Source organism: Danio rerio, chromosome 7 (assembly GCF_052040795.2).
Source record: "Danio rerio strain M-AB ecotype USA chromosome 7, GRCz13ab, whole genome shotgun sequence".
NCBI classification, from domain to species: domain Eukaryota; kingdom Metazoa; phylum Chordata; class Actinopteri; order Cypriniformes; family Danionidae; genus Danio; species Danio rerio.
In genome coordinates, this window is record NC_141027.1 from 49,637,057 (window position 1) to 49,660,052 (window position 22,996).

The 22,996-nt window shown below is 36.9% G+C and overlaps 1 protein-coding gene across 15 annotated transcripts in view; it reads left to right on the plus strand.

The window, feature by feature from the left end:
* Positions 1-22,996, plus strand: part of acana (aggrecan a) — a 52,156-nt gene that overhangs the window by 19,441 nt on the left and 9,719 nt on the right. For 6 of the 15 annotated variants that reach the window (XR_015496159.1, XR_015496161.1, XM_087261743.1 and 3 more), the window contains exons 1-11: positions 6,828-6,974; positions 12,256-12,337; positions 12,474-12,857; positions 12,961-13,135; positions 15,322-15,449; positions 15,534-15,827; positions 17,733-18,050; positions 18,931-19,108; positions 20,345-20,472; positions 20,659-20,952; positions 21,999-22,097. Coding sequence is in view for 11 of the 15 variants with exons in the window: in XM_087261743.1 (XP_087117869.1) it covers positions 12,262-12,337; positions 12,474-12,857; positions 12,961-13,135; positions 15,322-15,449; positions 15,534-15,827; positions 17,733-18,050; positions 18,931-19,108; positions 20,345-20,472; positions 20,659-20,952; positions 21,999-22,097 (2,074 nt within the window). In the remaining 4 variants the exon portion in view is untranslated. Of the gene's footprint in view, positions 1-2,208; positions 2,337-4,874; positions 5,624-6,827; positions 6,975-12,255; positions 12,338-12,473; positions 12,858-12,960; positions 13,136-15,321; positions 15,450-15,533; positions 15,828-17,732; positions 18,051-18,930; positions 19,109-20,344; positions 20,473-20,658; positions 20,953-21,998; positions 22,098-22,996 lie in introns of those variants that run through there. The other 9 variants (XR_015496160.1, XM_087261744.1, XM_087261750.1 and 6 more) reach the window with 5 other exon arrangements.

Sequence of the window (22,996 nt, forward strand, 5' to 3'; positions counted from 1 at the left end):
GTATCAGGTTGGACCCCTTTTGCCATTAGAATTGCCTTAATCCTTTGTGGCATAGATTCAACAAGGTACTGGAAATATTCCTCTGAGATTTTGGTCCATATTGACATGATAGCATCACGCAGTTGCTGCAGATTTGTGGGCTGCACATCCATGATGCCAATCTCTTATTCCACCACATCTCAAAGGTGCTCTATTGCAGTGGTTCTCAAAATGTTTTCATTAAGTACCACCTCAGAAAAAAATTGTATCTCCAAGTACCACCATAATGAGCAGTATTGAAATACAGTAGCATAGTAGGCCCAGTAAAGTAGCTACAACCCTGCACAGTAAATAAAACGTGGCAGATTATTCCATAAATATAGGCTATATGTCATATATGGCACATAATATACATAATTTTTGATACATTTTAAAATATATGTAGCATGTACATGACATATTTCATTCGTCCGCGTACCACTAGAAGGAAGCCTGCGTACCACTAGTGGTACACGTACCACAGTTTGAGAATCACTGCTCTATTGGATTGAGCTCTGGTGACTGTTGAGGCCATTTGAGTACAGTGAACTCCTTGTCATGTTTAAAAAAACCAGTCTGAGATGATTCGGGCTTTATGATATGGCGTGTTATCCTGCTGGAAGTATCCATCAGAAGATGGTTACACTGTAGTCATAAAGGGATGGACATAGTCAGTAACAATACTCAGGTAGGCTGTGGTGTTGACACGATGCACATTATTGGTACTAATGGGCCCAAAGTGTGCCAAAAAAATATCTCCCATACCATTACACCACCAGCAGCCTGAACTGTCCTACAAGGTAGGATGGATTCATGCTTTCATGTTGTTGATGCCAAATTCTGACCATAGACAGAAATGCTCTTCTGTATACCCCGGTTGTAACTAGTGGTTTTTTGAGCTACGGTTGCTTTTCTATCAGCTGGAACCAGTCTGGCCATTCTCCTCTGACCTCTGATATCAACAAGGAATTTGCGCCCACAGAACTGCCGCTCACTGGATATTTTCTCTTTTTCAGACCATTCTCTATAAACCCTAGAGATGGTTGTGCGTTAAAATCCCAGTAGATCAGCTGTTTCTGAAAAACCTAAACCAGCCCGTCTGGCACCAACAACTATGCCACTGTCAAAGTCAAGTAAATCGCCTTTCTTCCCCAAACTGATGCTCGGTTTGAACTGCAGCAGATCGTCTTGACCATGTCTACATGCCTAAATGCATTGAGTTGCTGCCATGTGAATGGCTGATTAGAAATTTTAATTAACGAGCAATTGGACGAGTGTACCTAATAAAGTGGCCGTTGAGCGTGTATTAGCTAAATAGATATCAATGATAATCGAGAGAGCTCAATTTCAGGAAAACACGAATATGAATATAAAAAATGAGAATAGAAAATGATTAACAAACTGAGATAAGATATTTGTAACTTTTACAACACGTGTACACGTGCAAATAGAGAAACACACTGCAACTTACAAAAATGGTCACTCTTTATTTTGATGGTTCGTTTGTTGAATGCCAACTAATTCTCATTAGATTATAAGTAGACTGTTAGGTTTGGGTTAGGGTTAGTGTAAGTTGACATGTACTTGCAAAGTTTCTTATAGTCAGTTAAACGTCTGTTGTAGGAGCAGTATCAACAGATATTAAGCAGACAGTCTACTAATACTTAAATGGACCACTAAAATAAATTGTTACCAAAAAAAACACATGCATATTGAAAAACACAAAAATAAATTTAAAAAAATTTCAGCAATTTTTTGCACGCACACAATTTCTTACAAAGTATGCTAATACAAAAATGCGCTACAATTAGCGCAGACCAAACAACAGAAATTTGTTAAGGGAGCCAAAGAAGTGATAAATCCGACTGCTTCCTGTTCATTATTAGCATATTATTCAATATTAATTTTGCCATTTTGATTATTTAGACCAAAAATAAATAGAAACAGCGAGAAACTGTACAATCATGACATCAAAATAAACAATAAAACCTCTCAAATCCCAGGCAACTCCACTGACTCTAAACAGGAAGCATCATATTGCCCGTAGTAAACACTCACCCTGATCTGATGTGGAAGGATGGCAAATTGTTTTTACACTTTATTTTTGGCATACAAAATTGCTCACTGAGCTTGGTGTAATAACAGCTGAACCACTGAATTCACATGGAATGTTTTGAGGAAGTTCTTGGTTCCTTTTCTGGATCTTGTGACCATTTCTGTGTATGGAGGGTCAGAGAGCTCTCTCTGATTATCGAAAATATCTTAACTTGTGTTTAGAAGATAAATAAAGGTCACAAGGGAATTGAATCAACATACAGGTAAGTAATTAATAACAGAATTTTCTGCTTTTTGTATTGTAAAATTTTGTGCAATGTGAGTTAGTCTCCTTCAGTACTATAGAGTCTCTCTTTTTCTTTATTGTATTGGCACCACAATGAATGGCAGAAAGCACCTGGAGTGGCTGCTAGCCTGAGGAATGCTCTTTCCTCACACAAGCTTGTGAAGAAGCTTTTGTATCTCCCTTGAGTTGCGAGTTTTCTCTTCCTCTATAGAAATAAGATTGTCAGTGAGGAGAACGACTGTTGTCTTTCAAGTGTTTGGCCTTTTTGATGAAAAGAGCCCTTCAGGACAGCGAAATGTCCACAGGTCCCAGAAGGCTAAACTAAGCATGTTGTCAACGTCAATCACCAAACGTCAACTTGATCGCTTTAAACTGACAAATAGGCTATTCTTTCCCTGCAAGGCTATTGCTTACTGAAGCACAGGCATTTATTCTATCAGTGAATTCAATATAAAGTCATTCAGTGTAACAGAAATGTATATAAAATGATCCATTCATTTTCTTTTCAGCTTAGTTCCTTTATTAATCTGGGGTCGCCACAGCAGAATGAACCGCCAACTTATCCAGCATATGTTTTACGCAGCGGATGCCATTCCAGCTGCAACCCATCACTGGGAAGCATCCATACACACTTAATTACACAGATACAATACGAACAATTTAGCTTACCCAATTCACCTGTACCGCATGTTTTTGTACTTGTGGGGAAAACCGGAGCACCCAGAGGAAACCCACACGAACACCAGGAGAACATGCAAACTCCACACAGAAATACCAACTGACTCAGCGGTGTTTAATATTGTCAAATGACATTTTATATATATATATATATATATATATATTAAGGGTGTCACGATCCTCCAAATCCTCCAAAAAGGCACGATTCGATTCGATTATGAATAATTAATTAATGACCAATTAATTATTTGTAGCCTACCGTTTAAACTACCAGACCTGCATGGTCTTTGTTTAACCGATAAACAAATCCTACAGTAAATGAATAAAGGCAAGATACACACATAATTACCACCTGTCAATCACTTTTTCTTCGGGACTCGTGAATAGGCAGTGATCTGTGTCGTTATAATGGCGTCGGTAGAAAAGACGCACAACCAACAGGAACCAGCCAACAGTATCTGAGGTGTGCGCTAAAATGACAAAGTACAAGTGAGTGAAAGATTGAAGCAGTCCTCTGACTGCCTGGACCTGCTCTCTCAAGCTGTGTGTGCGTCTGTGTCTGTGTGGTCACGTGATGTTTCAGAGGTAGAGAGGAAGGAGGGCTGCTCAGAAATGCTACACGCCACTGTGGATGTCAAATCGTTGTCGTTCTACAATGCCATTTAAAAACAAACACAGTGTAAACAGGGCCTGAGTGTGTACTTTTCGCGAGCGGATTTGCAACGGGGGCGGGCGGAGGATCGCAATGCCGGTGTTGTCTATCGGACGAACCGTACGTAATACGTACATAGCAGAGCTAGCAAAACTGTGTTTTTTTGTCGACAACACATTGTCAACATAACTCACTGGAAATCCAAAATGCTTACACACCAGCAACTTCATTGAAAGAGGAGAGGGTTTAAGTTCTGTCGACGGGTCTCCTGCTTCTGCAGTTTAACAAGCACTTCAACAAGCCTGTTTTTTCCCGCTTGGCAAGCCAAGCTGACGTGACATGGGGGCGTGGCAGCATAGACGATTCTATTTTTTGATTCGATAATCGAAATTGAGCATAAATTTCGATCGATTTCGATTAAAAATCAAAATCGTGACACCCCTAATATATATATATATATATATATATATATATATATATATATATATATATATATATGTGTGTGTGTGTGTGTGTGTGTGTGTGTATATAAATATGTATATATATAATAAATGTTTCTCAAAATAAAATATATTGTGTTCAAAAAGTAAAAAAGTTTTGTTTTTTACTCAGACATGTAAAAATATTTATTTTAACACAGTGATCCCAATATCGTAAAACCGTGATATTTTTATCCAAGGTTACCATACCATCAGAATCGTATACCGGCCCATGCCTACTAATTCATTGTTGAAACATGTTCATATGCAGAATATACAGATCTTGAAGTACTTGAGCATATATGAAAAGATTGAAAAGATGAAAAAGATGAAAAGATTTCAGATATGGACATTATGTGAAGTGATGCGGAAGATGAAGACAACATTTTTAATTATTTTTTTAATTTAAATTTTTATTAACAAGATGCACTGTATAAAACAAAAACCTTAAAATTAAAGTAAAAATGTTACAACGTTAATGTTTGTGATTTTGAAAACAAATTTCAAGATCATATACTAGCAATCATATATGCAATCAACAGTTCTGTCCTGATGTCCATTGAAATGGACAAAAATTATATATACTTAAAGGGTGTTTATTTTTATAATTTGGTCTCATTTATAGGAGCCTCAGGAACTGTGGAAACATTCTTTTACATTTTTTTAAAAGAGGGGGGGGGGGGGGGGGGGGGGGTTGGTGGGAGATGGGGTTGGCGCGTGTACTAAAGAGCGCGCGCGTACTAAAGAGCGGTGTTGTCGCGCGCCTTCTGATCAGCTGTGTTGTCGCGCGCGTACTCAAGAGCGGTGTTGTCGCGCACCTACTGAAGGGCGGGACCGAGGGTGTGTCGCGTCGCGGGGGCACTTTTGATCATTTTGGAAGGGCACTTTCTATCCAACACTAAAAAAGGCATGTGCAGTGCACAGGTTGAGCCCTATGTGTGCACGTGCCTGCTAAGGGGGTAAAGGTGCTACTTTATATCTCATGTTAACATATTAATGTTTGTGGGTAAATTAACTGTATCTTTTTTACTCTATTAAATTTTACCTGGTTGTTGGTTTTGCACCACAAATTTCACAGATTTTGTAGCACTCGAAGGTGGTTTTAAGTCATTGTGTTCCTTTAAATGTCTTTAAAGTGCCACAGGTTAAATTGAGCAGTTGAACAAACCAGGGCAAATTTCAAACATACCTTTGCATCCCATTTCATACACACAAACTGCAGAATAAAAGCAGTGAGGACAAAGCTCTCACACAAACTCACTGTGGGAACCTCCTCTTTGAAGCTCATTCCAAGCAGTTCAGTTACAGTTTTTAATCACCATCCAAAAGAAACAGAGAGAACGTCCCTCCCATCTAAACCTAAACTAACCTAGGTTTAACCGCAGGCTTATGACTGCTCCTCTCTGTAGCTCAATCAACAGGTCAATAATGGAGAGATGGATGGTCTGGGAGAAGGTGAGATTCATTTATTTATTTAATTAGTTAAATCACCTTCTGGAATAAATGAAAATCATACTACATCTTTTTCTGCAAGAAAGCACACAGCGTTCTCTATTCGGTACTCTGTATTCTTCTGCCTATGACATTGCAAGGTTCTCAAATAGTGGCTCTCTTCAATGGGATACGTTGTCATGTTCCTCTGAGAGGGAAGTTTGAGAGGAACAACGGGGTGGGCCAGACTGCTGAATGAAGCCTTGTGTTTCTGCTTTCCACTGGTGTTAATGTTGCTGCCCCAGAACACTAATTAATATGATGGATGTTTGCGACCAAGAAAACAGCATTTGGGAAATTCAGAGAATAGGAAATAAATCATGAAGTCAATTAACAATGTGGTATTGTACACTGTAAAAAAATTATATGGATATCAATTAGTTATGACAGCAGAGGTTTTTTAGCTAATTGTAACTTCGTAAACTAAGTTATTTGTGTTCCAACCTAATTTTATAAGTAACACAAGCTGTTTAAGGTTAGTTTACTATAAAATAAGTTCAAATGACGCATACTGTTAATTTGATTCAGCTTTGATTAAGGCAACCAGTATTTTTAACAAATACAAATATACAAAATATAAAATGAGAAGCATTTCGGCATGTCTTAATAAAATGAACTTTGGTTTCATTATGGTAAAAAAGTAGGCTAATAGTAGCCTAATATTTTGTTAATATAATGTTTGATTTGTACAAATAATATTAATACAAATATGATCAACTTAAAACGATCATTATTTCTGAATAACATGGTTTAATAAATGTGTGTCTATTGTTTCCACATTTAAAGCCAAAAAAAGACGAATCTATCATTTTAATTTGAAGGACATCGTTCATATAAACGATTCCAATTTAATTTGCTTATTTTATTGGTAAGGAACCAATATAACAAAACTCAAGTGAAAATATGACATCATTTTAACATTTCACCTCACTTAAAAGGCATCCTTTGTGCCCTCCGATTATGATGATGTATGGCTCTAACGATCACGACTGTTGACATAAATATCGTCAGCATTTGCGCATGTCAACCACAAAAGTTTCGGAGCTTCTGTGTATTGCCAAATTACATCATACGTGGAAATTTTATGTGTGCCTTTTTCCCCACCTCTTATTCCCGAGCCCCCCTTCCAGCTCCTGTCCAGTTAAACGTGTTTCCCTTCTGAAAAGTTTCTTTCTGCTTCTCTTTCTCCTGCCAGAAGCGAACTTCCCTGCACACGTGACACTTTTATAACGGCTTTGGATTGAAAGTGCCATCAGTGAAAAATCATCTCTAATCAAGGACTATACGCGTTTCAGGAGGACACTGCATCATACAGGTGATGTACAGTTTGCTTTATGTTGTGGTTGTGCTGGATATACAGGTGAGCACAGACAGAAACTTTAAGGTATTTTAGAAATGGGAGATGAAAGAAGCTTCTAAACAATCAATCATTCACTTCTATTGTGTTGATAATAGCATTAAAATGTCTGACAGTTTGATACTAAAATGAATCAGATTTAATCGTTTTAAAATGTGAGCATTTGGTGATATGTTGCTGATTCTCGTTGCTGCATTCTCTTACATTATCATATAAACGTGAAAAATTTACTATATTTACCAGTAACCCATATATATTGAATTATGACTATGACTTTGAGGTGCTTTAACTTAACTTAGTTTTGTTACTCTTCAACGTTGCTTGTTATTCATTTCTGAGAGCATGATTCAGGTGTAAATGTTATTTTATGATGCTAATATTATATGATGCTAATATACCTGCTTATGACACTCCAGAAAGCGACTCATTCATATTTTTGTTTGCATATTACCTGTTAATACAGTGTACAAGGATCCTCAAAGGCGACATTTGTGGCTTAGGCATCAGAAACTGTTGTTTTTTATCTTTCTTACTATCTTAAGTCCTTTTTAACATATGCTGAAAGATAGGGTTTAATTTTTATTCTCTCTCCTTACACATATAGGTAAATTTTTGCATATAGCCTATACATTGTCCAAATAACTTCATAAATGAAAATGCCTCAAAATTTACTTCCTTCTGCATTCTCACTATGCTTAATATCATGCACAAACTGTACAGTAAAAAATACAGTACCCACTTTTCAAAACCATGTTTACTACACTTTTACTGTAATGGTTTATTTTTAGTACTGCAAAAGAACAAGGAGAGTCCATCCAAAGTTATGTGTAAAATTCTGTGCCAATTTACTTTTTGTTTAAAATGTGTTTGTGTTTCTTTCTTCAGTTAAACACAATAGAAGATATGTGGAAAATGTTGGAAACCAGTAGCCATTAACTTACGTATTAGTTTTGTTTTCTCCACTCAAGGAAGGCAGTGGATGCCTGTTTCCAAGATTTTATCTTCTTTTATGTTTAAAAGAATAAATCTCATACAAGGTTTAAAACCACTTGCGAGTGAGTAATTAGTAACCTGTAAGGAAAGTTTACACATGGCATTCATCTGTATTTAATTTCCTTTATGAAATACAGTTATTATGCTGGGATTGGCTATTGTAAACCATACAGTTTGGTTGTTGACCATCTATGACCCCAGACCGTTTTATGTTGCACATGTGTATTCATGGAAATAGCCAAAATGTTCGATTTTTCTTTTAAGCCAAAATCATTAGCAGTTTAAGTAAAGATCACATTTTATTAATATATTTTTTATTTCCATAAATATTTCAGAACTTAATTTTAATATTAGTAATATGCATGTCCAAGAACTTTATTTGGTCATTAAAGGTGAATATAAAGGTGGTTTTCTTAACATTTCATTTTTCTGAAGCCATGCTTTCCAGATTTTCAACCAGTTTAAAAATGACAATAACTAAGCATTAATGGAAATGTTATTTATTCAAATAAAATTGACACTCAGGACAGATTTTGTGGTCCATGGTCACATTTGTCATTCACATGGTTGCACTTGTTTTCCAAAAATGACTTACAATTCTGTTTAGCAATGGGAACCACTGCTTTACACCAAGTACAAAGTGGGGGTCGGAACCCCCAGGGGTTTCGCAAGACAATGAGTGGGGGTCTGTTTATTTCCAAAAATGAAATAAATTTTATTAAACTATTAATATAACCATATATTATCCATAACCTACAGAAGAAAAAAAATTTAGTTAATATTTAAATTCAAAAATAAACATGCAATTAAAAAGCCATCCGCCTTTACATTTTTGTTTTCTATTTGATAGCAATCCCTGAGGTGATTACGTTATATTAAAGACACAGCAATAGCGTCAGATGCAGCAGACTGACTTTATGGCACCTTTCTGACACCTTTACGGCACACAACGTAAATAAAAAATAAAGGCCATGACTGAATTATGGAGCCAGGTCTCAGAGTGACGTTCTCCAAAATTAAAGAAAGAATAGACTTGGGCCTAGTGGTGTGTGCGCGTCGTTGCATGCAAAGTTTGTATATTTAAAACCACTTCAGAGGATATTGGGGGTCGTGAGTCACTAGCATTGTTATTTTGGGGGTCACAGACTGGGAGCCACTAATCTAAAAGAATCACATTGAGATTTAGCATTGCAGCAGTAGCTGGTTTTCTCATTTAACTAAAAAAGTGTAAATAAGCAGACAACCATTATATGAGTAATGTTGTTTTTAATCGCTATCTTGCAGTCCTTTAGTTGTGTGTGACAAGAGCACACATATCATTTACAGCTTCACATTTGAAAAGCGATTATTTCCATTCCTTTATCTTTCCACAGCTTTCTCCAACTTGAATGATGCCCATTTAAGCTTATACTTGGAGGAAACTGCATTTTAACTTAAAAGGAAATTCTAACACCATAAGTCATTAAGCCTGTTTCCCATAAAATCAACTGTGGCAACTGATTTTATCTTATCTGCATTTTTCCTTTGCCCAATTCCCTAAACACAGTCCAGAGCACTAACAGAAACATTGCCGACTTTTTCCAAACAGGTTAATGTTTTTTTATCTGCGCTTAATATAACTTGACATAATTTTTCTACTTTAGCTTCAACAGAAGTAATTTGAGGGACCTCAGATGTTAAAATGGCTGGTTTAAAGGTCACAGGGATCATGTATGCACACTTTCACACATTTTTTTTACACTGTTTGAAGGTGGGAGCGGACAGACCTGCTATGAAATGGTGTTTAAAAAGCTCTAGTTTCTCAAGCTATGAATAAGTGGCTGTCTGCTATAGGCGGGTATGTGTGTAGATAAGTCTGTGTGTAAGAAGCGTTACTGAATGCTCTGCAGCAAGTCAAACAAATATAGCATCACTCCTTAAAGCGGACCAGCACTGGCAAAGATTATAAATGTATGTTTGTCAAGTAAAGCAAACATTTTAAGCACTTTCCCCCCTCCAGAACTCTGTGAACTGTAGAGGAATAGCAATCTTTTTTTCTATCCGTGCATGACATATTTTCAGTAATTGACTCTAAGTTAATTCTCAAGCTGCCTGGTACAGATAGGACAAGCTTAAACTGGCATGAGAACTGTATCATTCCTGTGGTAGTTTTGGGGATTGTAAATTACATGTTGGGGTTTCTCTCGCAAAAACCATTTATTTTACCAAAGCTTTGTTATGAAATGTTTCGGTATAAAATGTTCTGAGCATTGCACTTCATAAATATTCCTCTCATGTACCTTATTATAATTATATTATACTTATCTTAATAATTTCTGAAGGGTAAGACTGAAGACTGGAGTAAAGCTGGCGAATAAATGTATCCATGGTATTAAAACAGAATACTTCCAAATGTCCAAAACTTTGTATACCAGATATTTTTCATGTTTCAAGCTCTTGTACTAGCTCAGATTAGAAATTGTTAATTTTCTGGTTATAATGTGCAAAACCTATAATAGCTCACACTATTGGAAAAATTCAGAAAGATCTCCTTTTAAACAATGGTTGCAATAATTGTAATCAAAATATGGAATTGGTTTGTAGGATTTCTAAAGGGTGTTGATATGAAGTCCATATTACTTGTATCACCTGCTATTAATATACCATTGTTTTGATATCTTTATTTTGTATGCATTAGGCATGGGCCATAGTTTCTGGCGGTATGATAACCTGGGTTAATAACACCACAACATCGTGGTATTTTGATTACTACTAAAACAAAAGTTCTTTTTACATGTCTGGGTTAAAAAATTAAAACTTTTTCCCATTGAACAAAACACATTTTATTTTAGGAAACATTTATAATATTTTGGAGCAGTATGTCAGACTGAATAATTCAAATAAATCATTGACTTTGCTGTCTTCATTAGTATCAAAAACACTTTACAACACATTTAAAAAAATACATATAAAAAACCCCTTACATATAGCGTAGGAACGGTAAAACAGACAATTTTGCAGTTTTAAAACCTTGACTTTTCCAAACCGTGGTAAACCTTGAAACTGGTTATCATCCCATGCCTAGAAAGTTTATGTACATGCATTTATTTACTTGTAATTGTAATTTTTATTATTTAATATAATTTTGTAGTGTTGTTTTCTTTACATGTTAAAATTTCCTAAAAATCATCAAATCAAAATCAAATCAAATAATAAACAGTGTTAAAGAAGCTGATGAATATTCAGCTGCTATAAAAAAATCACTTAAATTATAAGTGAATAAATGATGCAGAAGTCTTACCATTTAATTAAAACAGAACATGTATTTGCAGTATTATTTGAAACATTACGATTTTATGTATTACGTATTTTGGTTCAGATAATTGACTCATGATGAGCAAAAAAGGTGTATTTAAAAAATTTGTAAAATGCATTTGTGACAAAATGATTCTTGATATTTTGTATATAAGTCAAAATGATCTTTTTTTTCTCTTGTAAAAAGACATAAATCTTTGGAATATCTTTTAACCCTAGTCATGTATCGTAAATTTACACTAATATAGTTTAACCATCAATTTAAAGACCCAAGTTTTAATAAAGTAAAACTCACTGAACAAACACTCACATCAGGCTATCTTTGAGTGCAAAAAATCCTTTTCAAAATGGGCTGTATCCAATTATGCTGAGCACTGTATAGATTGAAGTCAGAATTATTAGCCCCCCTTTTTTCTCTTTTAAATATTTCCTAAATGATGTTTAGAGCAAAGAAATGTTCACAGTATGTCTGATAATATTTTTTTAAATCTGGAGAAAGTCTTATTTGTTTTATTTCAGCAAGAATAAAAGCAGTTTTTAATTTTTTCAAACACCACTTTAAAGTCAAATTATTGGCCAGTTATGTTATATATATATATTTTTTTTACAAAAATCTACAGAACAAACCATCTTTATACAATATCTTGTCTAATTACCCTAACCTGACCTAATTAATTAATTATTAACCTAATTAATGTCACTTTAAGCTGTTTAGAAGTGTCTTGAAAAATATCTAGTAAATAAAATATGTACTGTCATCATGACAAAGATAAAATAATTCAGTTATTAGAAATGAGTTATTAAAACTATTATGTTTAGAAATGTGTTGAATCGGTTAAACAGAAAATGGGGGGAAAATAAACTAATGGCTAATTATTCAGGGAGGCTAATAATTCTGACTACAACTGTATGCCCAAAAACATGTCAGTGATCAAATTCTCTCAAACTGCAGGTGAAGATGCTGTCCTTGCTTTTGCTGAGCATGTGTTTGTGGGTTTTCTCAGCCACGGCCTCTTTCGATTACATTGACACTGGTGCGTATTCGTTCTGTAAATGATGTAATGAATTGTTTGTTTTAATAAACACCTCATTCACTCAACTGTCTATTTTTACTATACATGTATGTGTTCCATGGGCTTGTGTTTTCCATTGCTGTATTTGTCATCACAGAGCCTGAAAGCCCACTGAGAGTCAGTATACCCAATGAGCTTCCCCTCCGCCCTCTGATGGGTGACACATTAGTTCTGCCCTGCTACTTCCAGGACAACACAGTCAACGATCCTGGCGCCCCCACAATCGCCCCCTTGTCCCACCGGATCAAGTGGAGTCTGGTCACTAAAGAGAAGACCACAAACATTTTAGTGGCCTCCGAAGGGATAGTAAGCATTGAGAAGAGGTATATGGATAGAATCACACTGGTAGGATATCCCATGACCCCCACCGACGCCTCTATTAAGATCACTGAGCTCCATTCCAATGACTCTGGAGTTTACCGCTGTGAGGTCATGCAGGGGATTGAGGACAGTCATGATATCGTTGATGTCCAAGTACAAGGTACTGTTTGTGTTAAGATGTCTCTAAAAGTGTGCTACTTCATGACTGTGTGTGTGCTTTTTTTTGTCAGAGAAGTACAATTAGTGTATGTTTTTTTTTCTAGGTATTGTTTTCCACTATCGTGCAATCACTACACGATATACTCTTAATTTTGAAAAGGCCAAGGCAGCGTGTATTCAGAACAGTGCAGTGATTGCTACACCAGAACAACTCCAAGCGGCGTATGATGAAGGGTTTCATCAGTGTGATGCTGGCTGGCTTGCAGATCAGACTGTGAGGTCAGTGAAAACAAAATGTCCTGATATATTCACAACTTGTGCATTAACCAATTTCACAGCTTATACAAATGCAGGCCCGTAGCCAGGGGCGTTTGGGTGGTTCGGAAGACCCACCACTCACTGACAAAGGTCCAGAATTTGACCCATAGATGAGCTCATTTGTTCTGTTTTGATTGCTTTGCTATCCTAAATAGTGAAAATAACCTATTGAAAAAAAGCTTTAAGACCAAGCGGAATGCTCTGTCGCTTCGGTGTGTCTTCAGCTTATCAGTTTTGTCCAATGCTAACAAATATTTTCCATGAGCCCAATATCCAGCTATGCGAGAAAACACAAAATCTGATGTTAGAGAAGTCATCGTTCGCTACTGTATTTTTATATAGAGAAAACATTTTACAAGAAACTATTATTATAAATCTCTGAGCTTATTCTTGAAATAAAAAAATGACCAATAAAAAGATGTGAAGCACCAAAAGCAGACCATATTATAATCACTGTTAATACTAATTTGGCTATTGTTGTTTTCCATGATTTTTTTTAAGAGAGGCTAGAAAAATTGTGAAGCTCTAAATTTTATTATTATTATTATTATTATTATGTTTTATTTTTTTATTATTCAAATAACTAAATTCTTACAGTAGGCTACTTCTTTATTTGAAACAATTTTTCTAATGATATATGTAATTTGTATTTTAAAAATAAATGTTTTTCATATTTCTTTACTCTAAATATTTAGGAAATATTTTTGGTACATCAAAAAGTGTGATTATCAGAAAAGCTAATTTAGCAAAAAATAGTGCTTAAAATGTCACAACAATACAGTATAAGAAATATAACTGCAAAAAAAAAAAAAAGGAACCACCCCTTTTACCAGGCTGGCTACGGGCCTGAAATGTTAAGTGAGACAGAACACATAGAAAGCCAAATGATCCAGATTGGAAACTTAACAAGCCTTAATTCTTGCATATAGTCAGTGCAAATTCATTCACAGAAAACCATTCCAAAAAGCATGGCATATGTTTAAATGAAGTCTGATAGATATCTGATAGATGCATTGTGGTAAAGCAAGGCTAAATCTGGTCTGTCAGTAAAGATCTAATAGACATCTAGTAGTAATTTTAATTTGGACTCTCTTCAAATCTGAAGTCTGTCTAATGCAGAGATACTCAAACTAGCGCATGTGAGCCTAAGTTGGCGCTTAGTAAACTTTGATTTGGCCAGGGATCCCATCTGAGAGGAGAGAGAGAATAACAGGGATGGCTTAGAGACTGTCAATTCAAATTTAATATAACCCTTTTTTATTTGTTCGTATTTTGTTTTATTGTTAAAAGCTAACTCAAATTAAATGTTTCAGTTAAATGACAGTGCAAATCAATCAAATTTTGTTCAAATGTACATTTAAATGTACGTTTCTGCTTGACTAGTGTATTCAGCATTGAACTCCACTGTGTTTGAAGTTATCATTTAAGATGTTATACTGCATTTGTTAATACGATTTAAAGTAATGTTTTCTATTTATTTTGAAACAAATTTGCAAAGTACCCATGACAACTTTAGTGTAATATTGTTTGATATAATCACATTCGGCCCGTGGCTCCCATTATTATTTGGGTTTTGACTCTTCATACAAAAAGGTTTGGGAACCCCTGATCTAATCTATTTGAGTTTACATGTTCTCCCCCTTGTTGGTGTGGGTTTTCTCTGGGTACTCCGGTTTCCCCCACAGTCCAAAGACATGCGCTATAGGTGATTTGGTTAAGCTAAATTGGCCATAGTGGATGTGTGTTAATGTGAGAGTGTATGGGTGTTTCCCAGAGTTGGGTTGCAGCTGGAAGGGCATCCACTGTGTAAAACACATGCTGGATAAGCTAATGTTTCATTCCGCTGTGGCAACCTCTGATGAATAAAGGGACTAAGCCGAAAAGAAATTAATGAATGAACCTTATTTATTACATTCTTCTGTGAATGCCGTTTTTACCTTAAATTATTTGGTAATTAGTTGTCTTTTATTTTAATAAAATTACACATAAAGCAACCTAAAAGCATTTATTATACATATTTAGTACTTAAACTAGGGATTAACAAATGAACAGAATTTTTCTTTTTACGTCTGTAATTTCTTTCTATAAAATTACCAGCATTTTATGATTATGTTTGAAATGATATGGAAATCTGTTTCGCAATAAAGGTACCCTATTCATGATCCTCGAGAGGCTTGCTATGGAGACAAATATGAATTTCCAGGAGTAAGGACATACGGAGTGAGAGACGTGAATGAGACATATGACGTGTACTGCTTTGCTGAGAGAATGACAGGTATGTGCTTGAAATGGCAGAAAACTGACCGCCTTATTTGAAAAAACACAGAAAAGCCTAAAAATGTTCCATTTCATCTTGCAGGAAAAGTGTTTCACACAACTTCCCCAAACAAATTTACCTTTGAGGAGGCTGAAGCTCAGTGTTCCAAGCTGGGTGCCAAGTTGGCCACCACAGGACAGCTGTACCTGGCATGGAAAGGTGGTATGGATGTTTGCAACGCAGGCTGGCTGGCAGACCGAAGTGTCCGCTACCCCATCAACATCGCCCGACCGCAGTGTGGAGGAGGCCTGCTGGGAGTGCGCACCGTCTATCTGTTTCCCAATCAGACCGGTTACCCCCATCCAGATTCTCGCTACGATGCTTTCTGCTACTCTGGTACAAACAAATCTGTTTTACACGTCCTTCTTTATCGTTTATGATTGTCTGTCTACATAAGCATCTCTTTGCAACTGTTTTATTCATTAACACTAGAACTGCCTGCAGGTAACATGTAGCCATGTGCATGACTACTGTTTTGATGTGACCGAAAATGTTTTATGCACCAAGTAATGTGATGATGCTTTTATATGAAGTGAAATTGGACCCCCCCCCCCGACCATACGCAAACATCCCACATTTTAGGGGAAGACAGGTCAGACGAGAGGTACCTTTTAGAAAGGGGAAATAAGATACATTAGGCAAGAGGGAGGCAAAAAAAAACCTCTCAGACTGCTGTTGAAGTAGGGCAGTGTAAGATCAGGGGAAAATCCCCATCACAAAAACACATAGACATAGACATAACATCGCATCAGGGAATGTGGATATAGTCCGATAAAAGTGGCAGCATCTGGTCCTGAAGCCAGGGGGCGCTGGTCACAGACCTGCCTATCCACATCGGTGGGTAAAAGCACACAAAGGCGTGGGATGTGGGGGTTAGGCAGTGATTGTCTATCTGTAGATGTGTATGTGTGCGTGTGTGTAAGCCTGTAGAATCTCACAGGTGTCTTTGAAACAGGAAGCAGGAATTCAGAGCGTCTTTTTATCATGTTCTCCGGGGGAAGCTGTTTGTCTCCAGCTGAGGCCGTCTGGCAGGAGAGTCGCAAGAAAGCCGAAAAAAAGGAAGAAAAGGTTTTCAATTTGGGTCAATATCTGCCAATTTTGCAGATATCTAATGTCCGTCACTGGTCTCCAGGTCTGACCAAATCAGGTTGCAAAGTCACTAGCTTCTCCTTGATGTTTTCCAATTTGGAATATTGCTATATTGGGATATATTCTAATGTCACAGTCTCAGTACCAACAACCCTGCTCACCACTGTTTCAATCCTACCGGCCAGCTGGGTGAGGTTTTGAGCCATACTGACCACTTTTATCAAACATCAAACACTGAAATCATCCCGGCAGGACAGTTGGGCTCCCCCAAACCCAGACTTTTTGTCAAAAAGATGGTGTCAATTGCGTTTAGAGACCAGTTGATCAAATCCATAATTCCTTATTTGTTTGGAGAGCAAGGCAAGGAGTGGCTCAGAGATACAATAAGATGAGACAAGAGAAGCCAGGAGAGATATGGGAGGGAGGGGGGAAAAGTGCAACCGCCTTCGCCGAGAGCCAAAGAAGAAAAAAATGTAGACATGATATTTTCATGTCTAAAGTCATGAAATGATTAGTTGAGCCGAATCAGGATCCATCACTCCTCTATTATATCAACCCACCATCACTCATGGCATTTAGTGCCAACAATCAATCAATCAATCAATCAATCAATCAATCAATCAATCAATCTCTATCTATCTATCTATCTATCTATCTATCTATCTATCTATCTATCTATCTATCTATCTATCTATCTATCTATCTATCTATCAATCAAAAGTCTTTCTTTTTTCTTTGTATATAAAGCTGATTATAACTGCCTGAGTGTCTGAAATGTGCTGCCAAGCAACGTGGTATGCTAAAACATAAGCAGCGCAATAAATAACACTATGAAAATAAAGGAATTACACAATCAAAGTTTGCTAGATAAATATCCCATATTTATTCTTGTTTTATTCAAACTACTTTCAGCAACAGGAAGTAGTAAACAACACATTAGTAAAATCAATGAAAGAATGACTTGTTGAAAAAAATCTACAAATGAGAGATTTTAATTAAAAACCTATTCGATTAAACCTAAATAAAAACAGCCATGGCTACGTTTTAAATGGAAGGTCTGGTGTTAATGCACAACAACATGTGAAAACAGCCATTTGTGTTATTGAGGTTGGAACTGACAAGTGTCTATTGTTTATATGTTCTTTATTTCAGAAACAGGCGATGAAGGTTCAGGCTTTTTCCCACTGGATCTAGAGCTGACCACAGATGGTGACAATGGTGTCTTGACTGTGGACACAATCACAGAAAGCCATACTGTCATTTCTAAGCCTGCCTCAACAGAAAGTGAGGTACAGGGAGAAGTTGTAACATATAAGCCTTCGGTGACCACCAGTGTTGAGAACCCATACACTGCACTGGATATTTCCCACGTCCTCCCTTCGCCACCAACCAGCTCTGTGGAAAAGGACCCTGACTTTGGATCCGGTTTATCTCAATCCAATAAGACCGAAGATACCATGTCTGCCACAGGTATGTGTTAATATAAGAAACCAATGTGTTTATTACCTTTGAAAACACCAATCAATTTTTGGTATTATTTAATATATAGGTCTTAATTGTATGTATATATAATCCATGAATAAAAAAATTGGTTCTTGTATTGACCTTATTCTTCATGTATGAACAGGCGCAGCCATTAGAATCTTTTTGGCTCGAGACTGCCGGTCTCATTTACTTCCATTCATTTTTAGACGTTAAAAACAGCTCATTACGCTGCTTGATTTTGCAAACTGGTATTTTCTTATTATAATTTTCTTTTTTTATGTAAAGTCATCTACACTCTTGTTTGTAGAGTAAGTAGTTTGGCCATTATTTCTAACATTTATTATTTCTAGTCATTTCTCCTGTAGGTGACTGAATCTGAAGTTCTAAAACAGTGGTCACCAAACTTGTTCCTGGAGGGCCGGTGTCCTGTGGATTTTAGCTCCAACTCTAATCAAACACACCTGAACAAGCTAATCAAGGTCTTACTAGGCATACTTGAAACACCCAGGCAGGTGTGTTGAGGCAAGTTGGAGCTAAACCCTGCAGGTTGGTGACCACTGTTCTAAAACAATCATAAAAACAAACTTCCGCATCGCAGAATAAGGTCAGTAGTTTATGATCTTGCATACTGAAATTTATCATAACAGCAGATGAGGACTAATGATGTTTCAGGCTGAATCATTGTAGACAACAATTTGGTTTGTGCAAAATCATGTTGAAATCCCCGCGAATCTACCGACGCATCAATGCAAGTTCATTACGAACTGAGAGAATTGTTTCCAGAAATGTTCTAATAAGTCAATTACATGTGTCATATATACCATATCCAAATCTGTTGACAATGAATTGCTGCTTTCCTGCACAGGTGTGGTCTTCCATTACCGTGGTGGAAACTGTAGTCGTTACCCTTTTGGCTTTGTGGAGGCTCAGCTCGCGTGTAAGAGTATCGGCGCAGTCATTGCCAGTGCTCAGCAGCTGCAGGCGGCCTATGAAGCTGGTTATCATCAGTGTGATGCCGGCTGGCTCTCGGATCAGACTGTCCGGTACGATCCGTCACAGAAGTCTAACTTCACTTTTTGTTGAACTGTTTTATATACTTTAAAATGCTTTTGTATTATTTAAATTTTGGGGTTTCCAAACTTGGTCCTGGAGGGCCGGTGTCCTGCATATTTTATTTCCAACTACAGTTAAACACACCTGAACCAGCTATTCCAGCTCTTACTAGACATACTATAGATATATACACTAGATATTGCATAGGGACCCTGAGCATGCGTCAATAGAGGCGCCACATTGGTACAGTGCTCCCAGGACAAATGTCATTCAACCGCACTAGTCAAGACAGTGTTATTACGTGAAGATGCGGGACTTTAACGCTGTCTACGAGTGTAGTAATGAGCAAACAAAGAAAACAAAGCACAAAGGCAGAACATTTCATAGGTAAGATTAAGTTTTTTACATTTTTGTATGTTCTGAACTTTTGTGCCAAACAGGTAACGTTGTTATTAATGATAATACAGTCACTTACTGCATTCACCATAAGGCAAAGTAGCTCCAACTAGCACTAAATACTCGGCTTATGCTAGGTGCCAGAAACTTGTATTATTATCGGCTAGTGAAGGAATCGTTCATAACGGAGATTCATTCACAAACGAATCGCTCCCTCTGTCAGTAAGAGAAGTGAACGCAAGAGAGGAGGTGTGTTTCAGGACATGATTATATCAAATTTAACAGGGAGGGTGGATAGTACATTTCTGTACACACAAACACAAGCTTTTTGTCAGGAATGCCAGTGCGATCACTGATCCATCAATGTAGAAAAGTGATGTAAAATTTAAATTTTCGTGATAAAAAAAATAAATAATAATTGCATTCTAACATCCAGGAAAACTCCCGATCATAGATATATGTGTATATCTCTGGCTTTGGATGGCCACAGTCCTCCACTTTACCTTGGTCCTGCATTTATTTCAAAGGAGTGCTACCCTGTTCCAAAATGGCGGCTCTATTGATGCATTCCTTCCAATAGACAACAACAGGGTAGGCGACATCTAATGTATATATCTATGAGACAAACTAGAAACTTCCAGGCAGGTGTGTTGAAGGAAGTTGGAGCTAAACTATGCAGGACACTGGCCAATGAAGCTGGACACCACTGGTTTAAATACATCTGACCTTCAGAATTTTGAAGTATGAAGTAAAATATTAGTAGGCTGGAAACCTTCTAGTGATCTGAACTGTCTACAGTATGATATACTATGTAAATAATGGTTGTGCAGGTATCCCATCGTGTCTCCTCGTCACCAATGCTCTGGTGATATGGAGCAAGTTCCTGGTGTGAGGTCTTATGGACTGCGCCCTGCCGATGAACGCTATGATGTGTACTGCTATGTGGACAAACTAAGGGGTAGGAGGCATCACATACATATATAAAAGTTGCTATGTTGACATAGGGTGGGCAGATAAATCAACATCCATTTTGGGAGGGAAAACAAAACAGAAAATTATACATAAAGAATTTTTTCCCTTAAACATTTCACCTTTCACTGGAATAACAGAAGCACACTGAATCGCTCAAATGTTCCATTTTCAGGTCAAGTTTTCCATGCAAGTTCTTTCGAGGGATTCACGTACGGTGAGGCAGTGGCTCACTGCCAGGGCCAAAATGCTTCTCTGGCCTCCACAGCACACCTGTATGCAGCTTGGAAGCAAGGCTTTGATAAGTGTCGAGCTGGCTGGCTTCTTGACCGCAGTGTGCGTTACTCCATCAATATCCCCCGGCAGCAGTGTGGTGGAGGGAGGACTGGAGTTCACACAGTTTACTTGTTTCCCAACCAAACCGGCTCTCCTGACCTGCACTCCAAATTCGATGCATATTGCTTCAAGGGTAAATATAACTTCTGTTTTGAAATGTGTTCATGAAGAAGTGTTCATGTAAATGATTATGTTTGGTTAGTGTTTATACAAAATATGATGGTAACATTTTAGTTAAGGTTACAATTCATGCGATTTACTACTAGCTTATTACCTGCCTATTATTAAGATGTTAACTGTTCATCAGTAGTTATAAAGTACTGTTTAAAGTATAATAAGATCTTATTCTACAAGCCAAATTTTACCCAAAACCTAAACCTAACTTCTACTTTACTAACTATTTATTGACCTTATTCTAAAATGCGGAAGTGCGCCTGTTTTCGCGATTGTCTTAGAACTTCCGATTCAGTCGCCTATGGGAGAAATGACTAGGAATAATAAACGGCAGAAAGCGGTCAAACTACTTGCTCTACAAACAAATGTTTGCATGACTATACAGACCAAGTAGAATAATATAACAAGAAAATATCAAATTGCAACATCAAGCAGCGTAATGAGCTATTTTTAATGTCTAAAAATGAATGGAAGTGAATGAGACCGGAAGTCTCGAGCCAAAAAGATTCAAATGGCAGCGCCCGCTCGTCGGCGGAGAATAAGGTCAATAAGCAGCTAATTAGTAGTTTATTAAGCTTACTGATTTGTTTATACAGTGGCATTGTGGCTCAGTGGTTAGCACTGCCGCCTCACAGCAAGAACTTCACTGGTTCGAGTCCCAGCTGGGACGGTTTGCATGTTCTCCCCGTGTTTGCGTGGGTTTTCTCCGGGTGTTCCGGTTTCCCCCACAGTCCAAAGACATGTGGTATATGTGAATTGGATGAACTGTTTGAGAGAGTGTGGATGTTTCCCAGTTCTGAGTTGTGGCTGAAAGGGCATCCACTGTGTAAAACATATGCCGGAATAGTTGGAGGTTCATTCCACTGTAGTGACCTCTGATAAATAAGGGACTGAGCTGACGTAAATTGAATGATTTATTAAAACAGTGAAATGTGACTTAAAATAAAGTGTTACCAATATGATTTATAAAATAATTCATTAAATATTTGTCATTTTTATATATAGAGGATCTGGATCTTCCCCTGAATGAAAGTGAATCGCAAGAGACAGTGACGGAGGAAAAGATAGTGAGCATTTCATCCCATCCTGCTCTTCACAGACCTGGTAATATGTCTTAGGATACATACATGAGTCAGTGCCAGATAAATAAATATTTTTGAGGTAAGCATAAATCAGCTGATTCGAATGTTATCACTCAATTGAATGGGCATTATCAGTGGTTTTCACCAGATAGATATGGGCCAGTATGGGCCTTCTGCGCCTACTAGTAGGCTATAATCATCCAGCCACCTGGTTAATCAGCTATAGATCACATACGACTGCGGCCGAAAGTTTTTAAAGTTTTCAAGATTTATTATATTATTTATTAAATTTCTCATAAATTGTATTTTATTAACGTCTACCCCTACCCCAACCCTAAACCTAACCGTCACATTAATGTAAAAACATCTGGAGTCTTTTCTATTGGTATTGCAGCATTCTGAGCCTACTAGTAGGTGTAGAAGGCCCTTGCTGGCCTATATCTATCAGCTGATACCCACTGATAATGCCCATTCAATCAAGTGATAACATTTGAAGTGGGTGCATAAATTGCATAAAAGATATATTTAAATATAGTTGTATATTTATATAGTTGTCACATTATGTGAACTTTCACAACCAGAATTAACCTTTTAAAAGTGAAATAATCTGACTAATCCAAAGTTTAAAAATCAAATGTCAAAAGAAAGGATTATTCACACATGAAAGAAAAACGTCATGAATTATTCACCCTCATGTTGCTCATTTCCCATTATGGATATCTTCTGTGAAATATAAAATATAATACAGTATTTTCACAGAGGAAAGAAAGTCATACATGCTTTGAACAACATAAGAGTGAGTAAATAATGGTAAAAGTTTCATTTTTGGGTCATCAATTCTCTAACACTTTATAATACGTGTGCACTAATATGCATTAAACATCATGTTTATCAAATGCACAAATAATCATGAGTTGATGT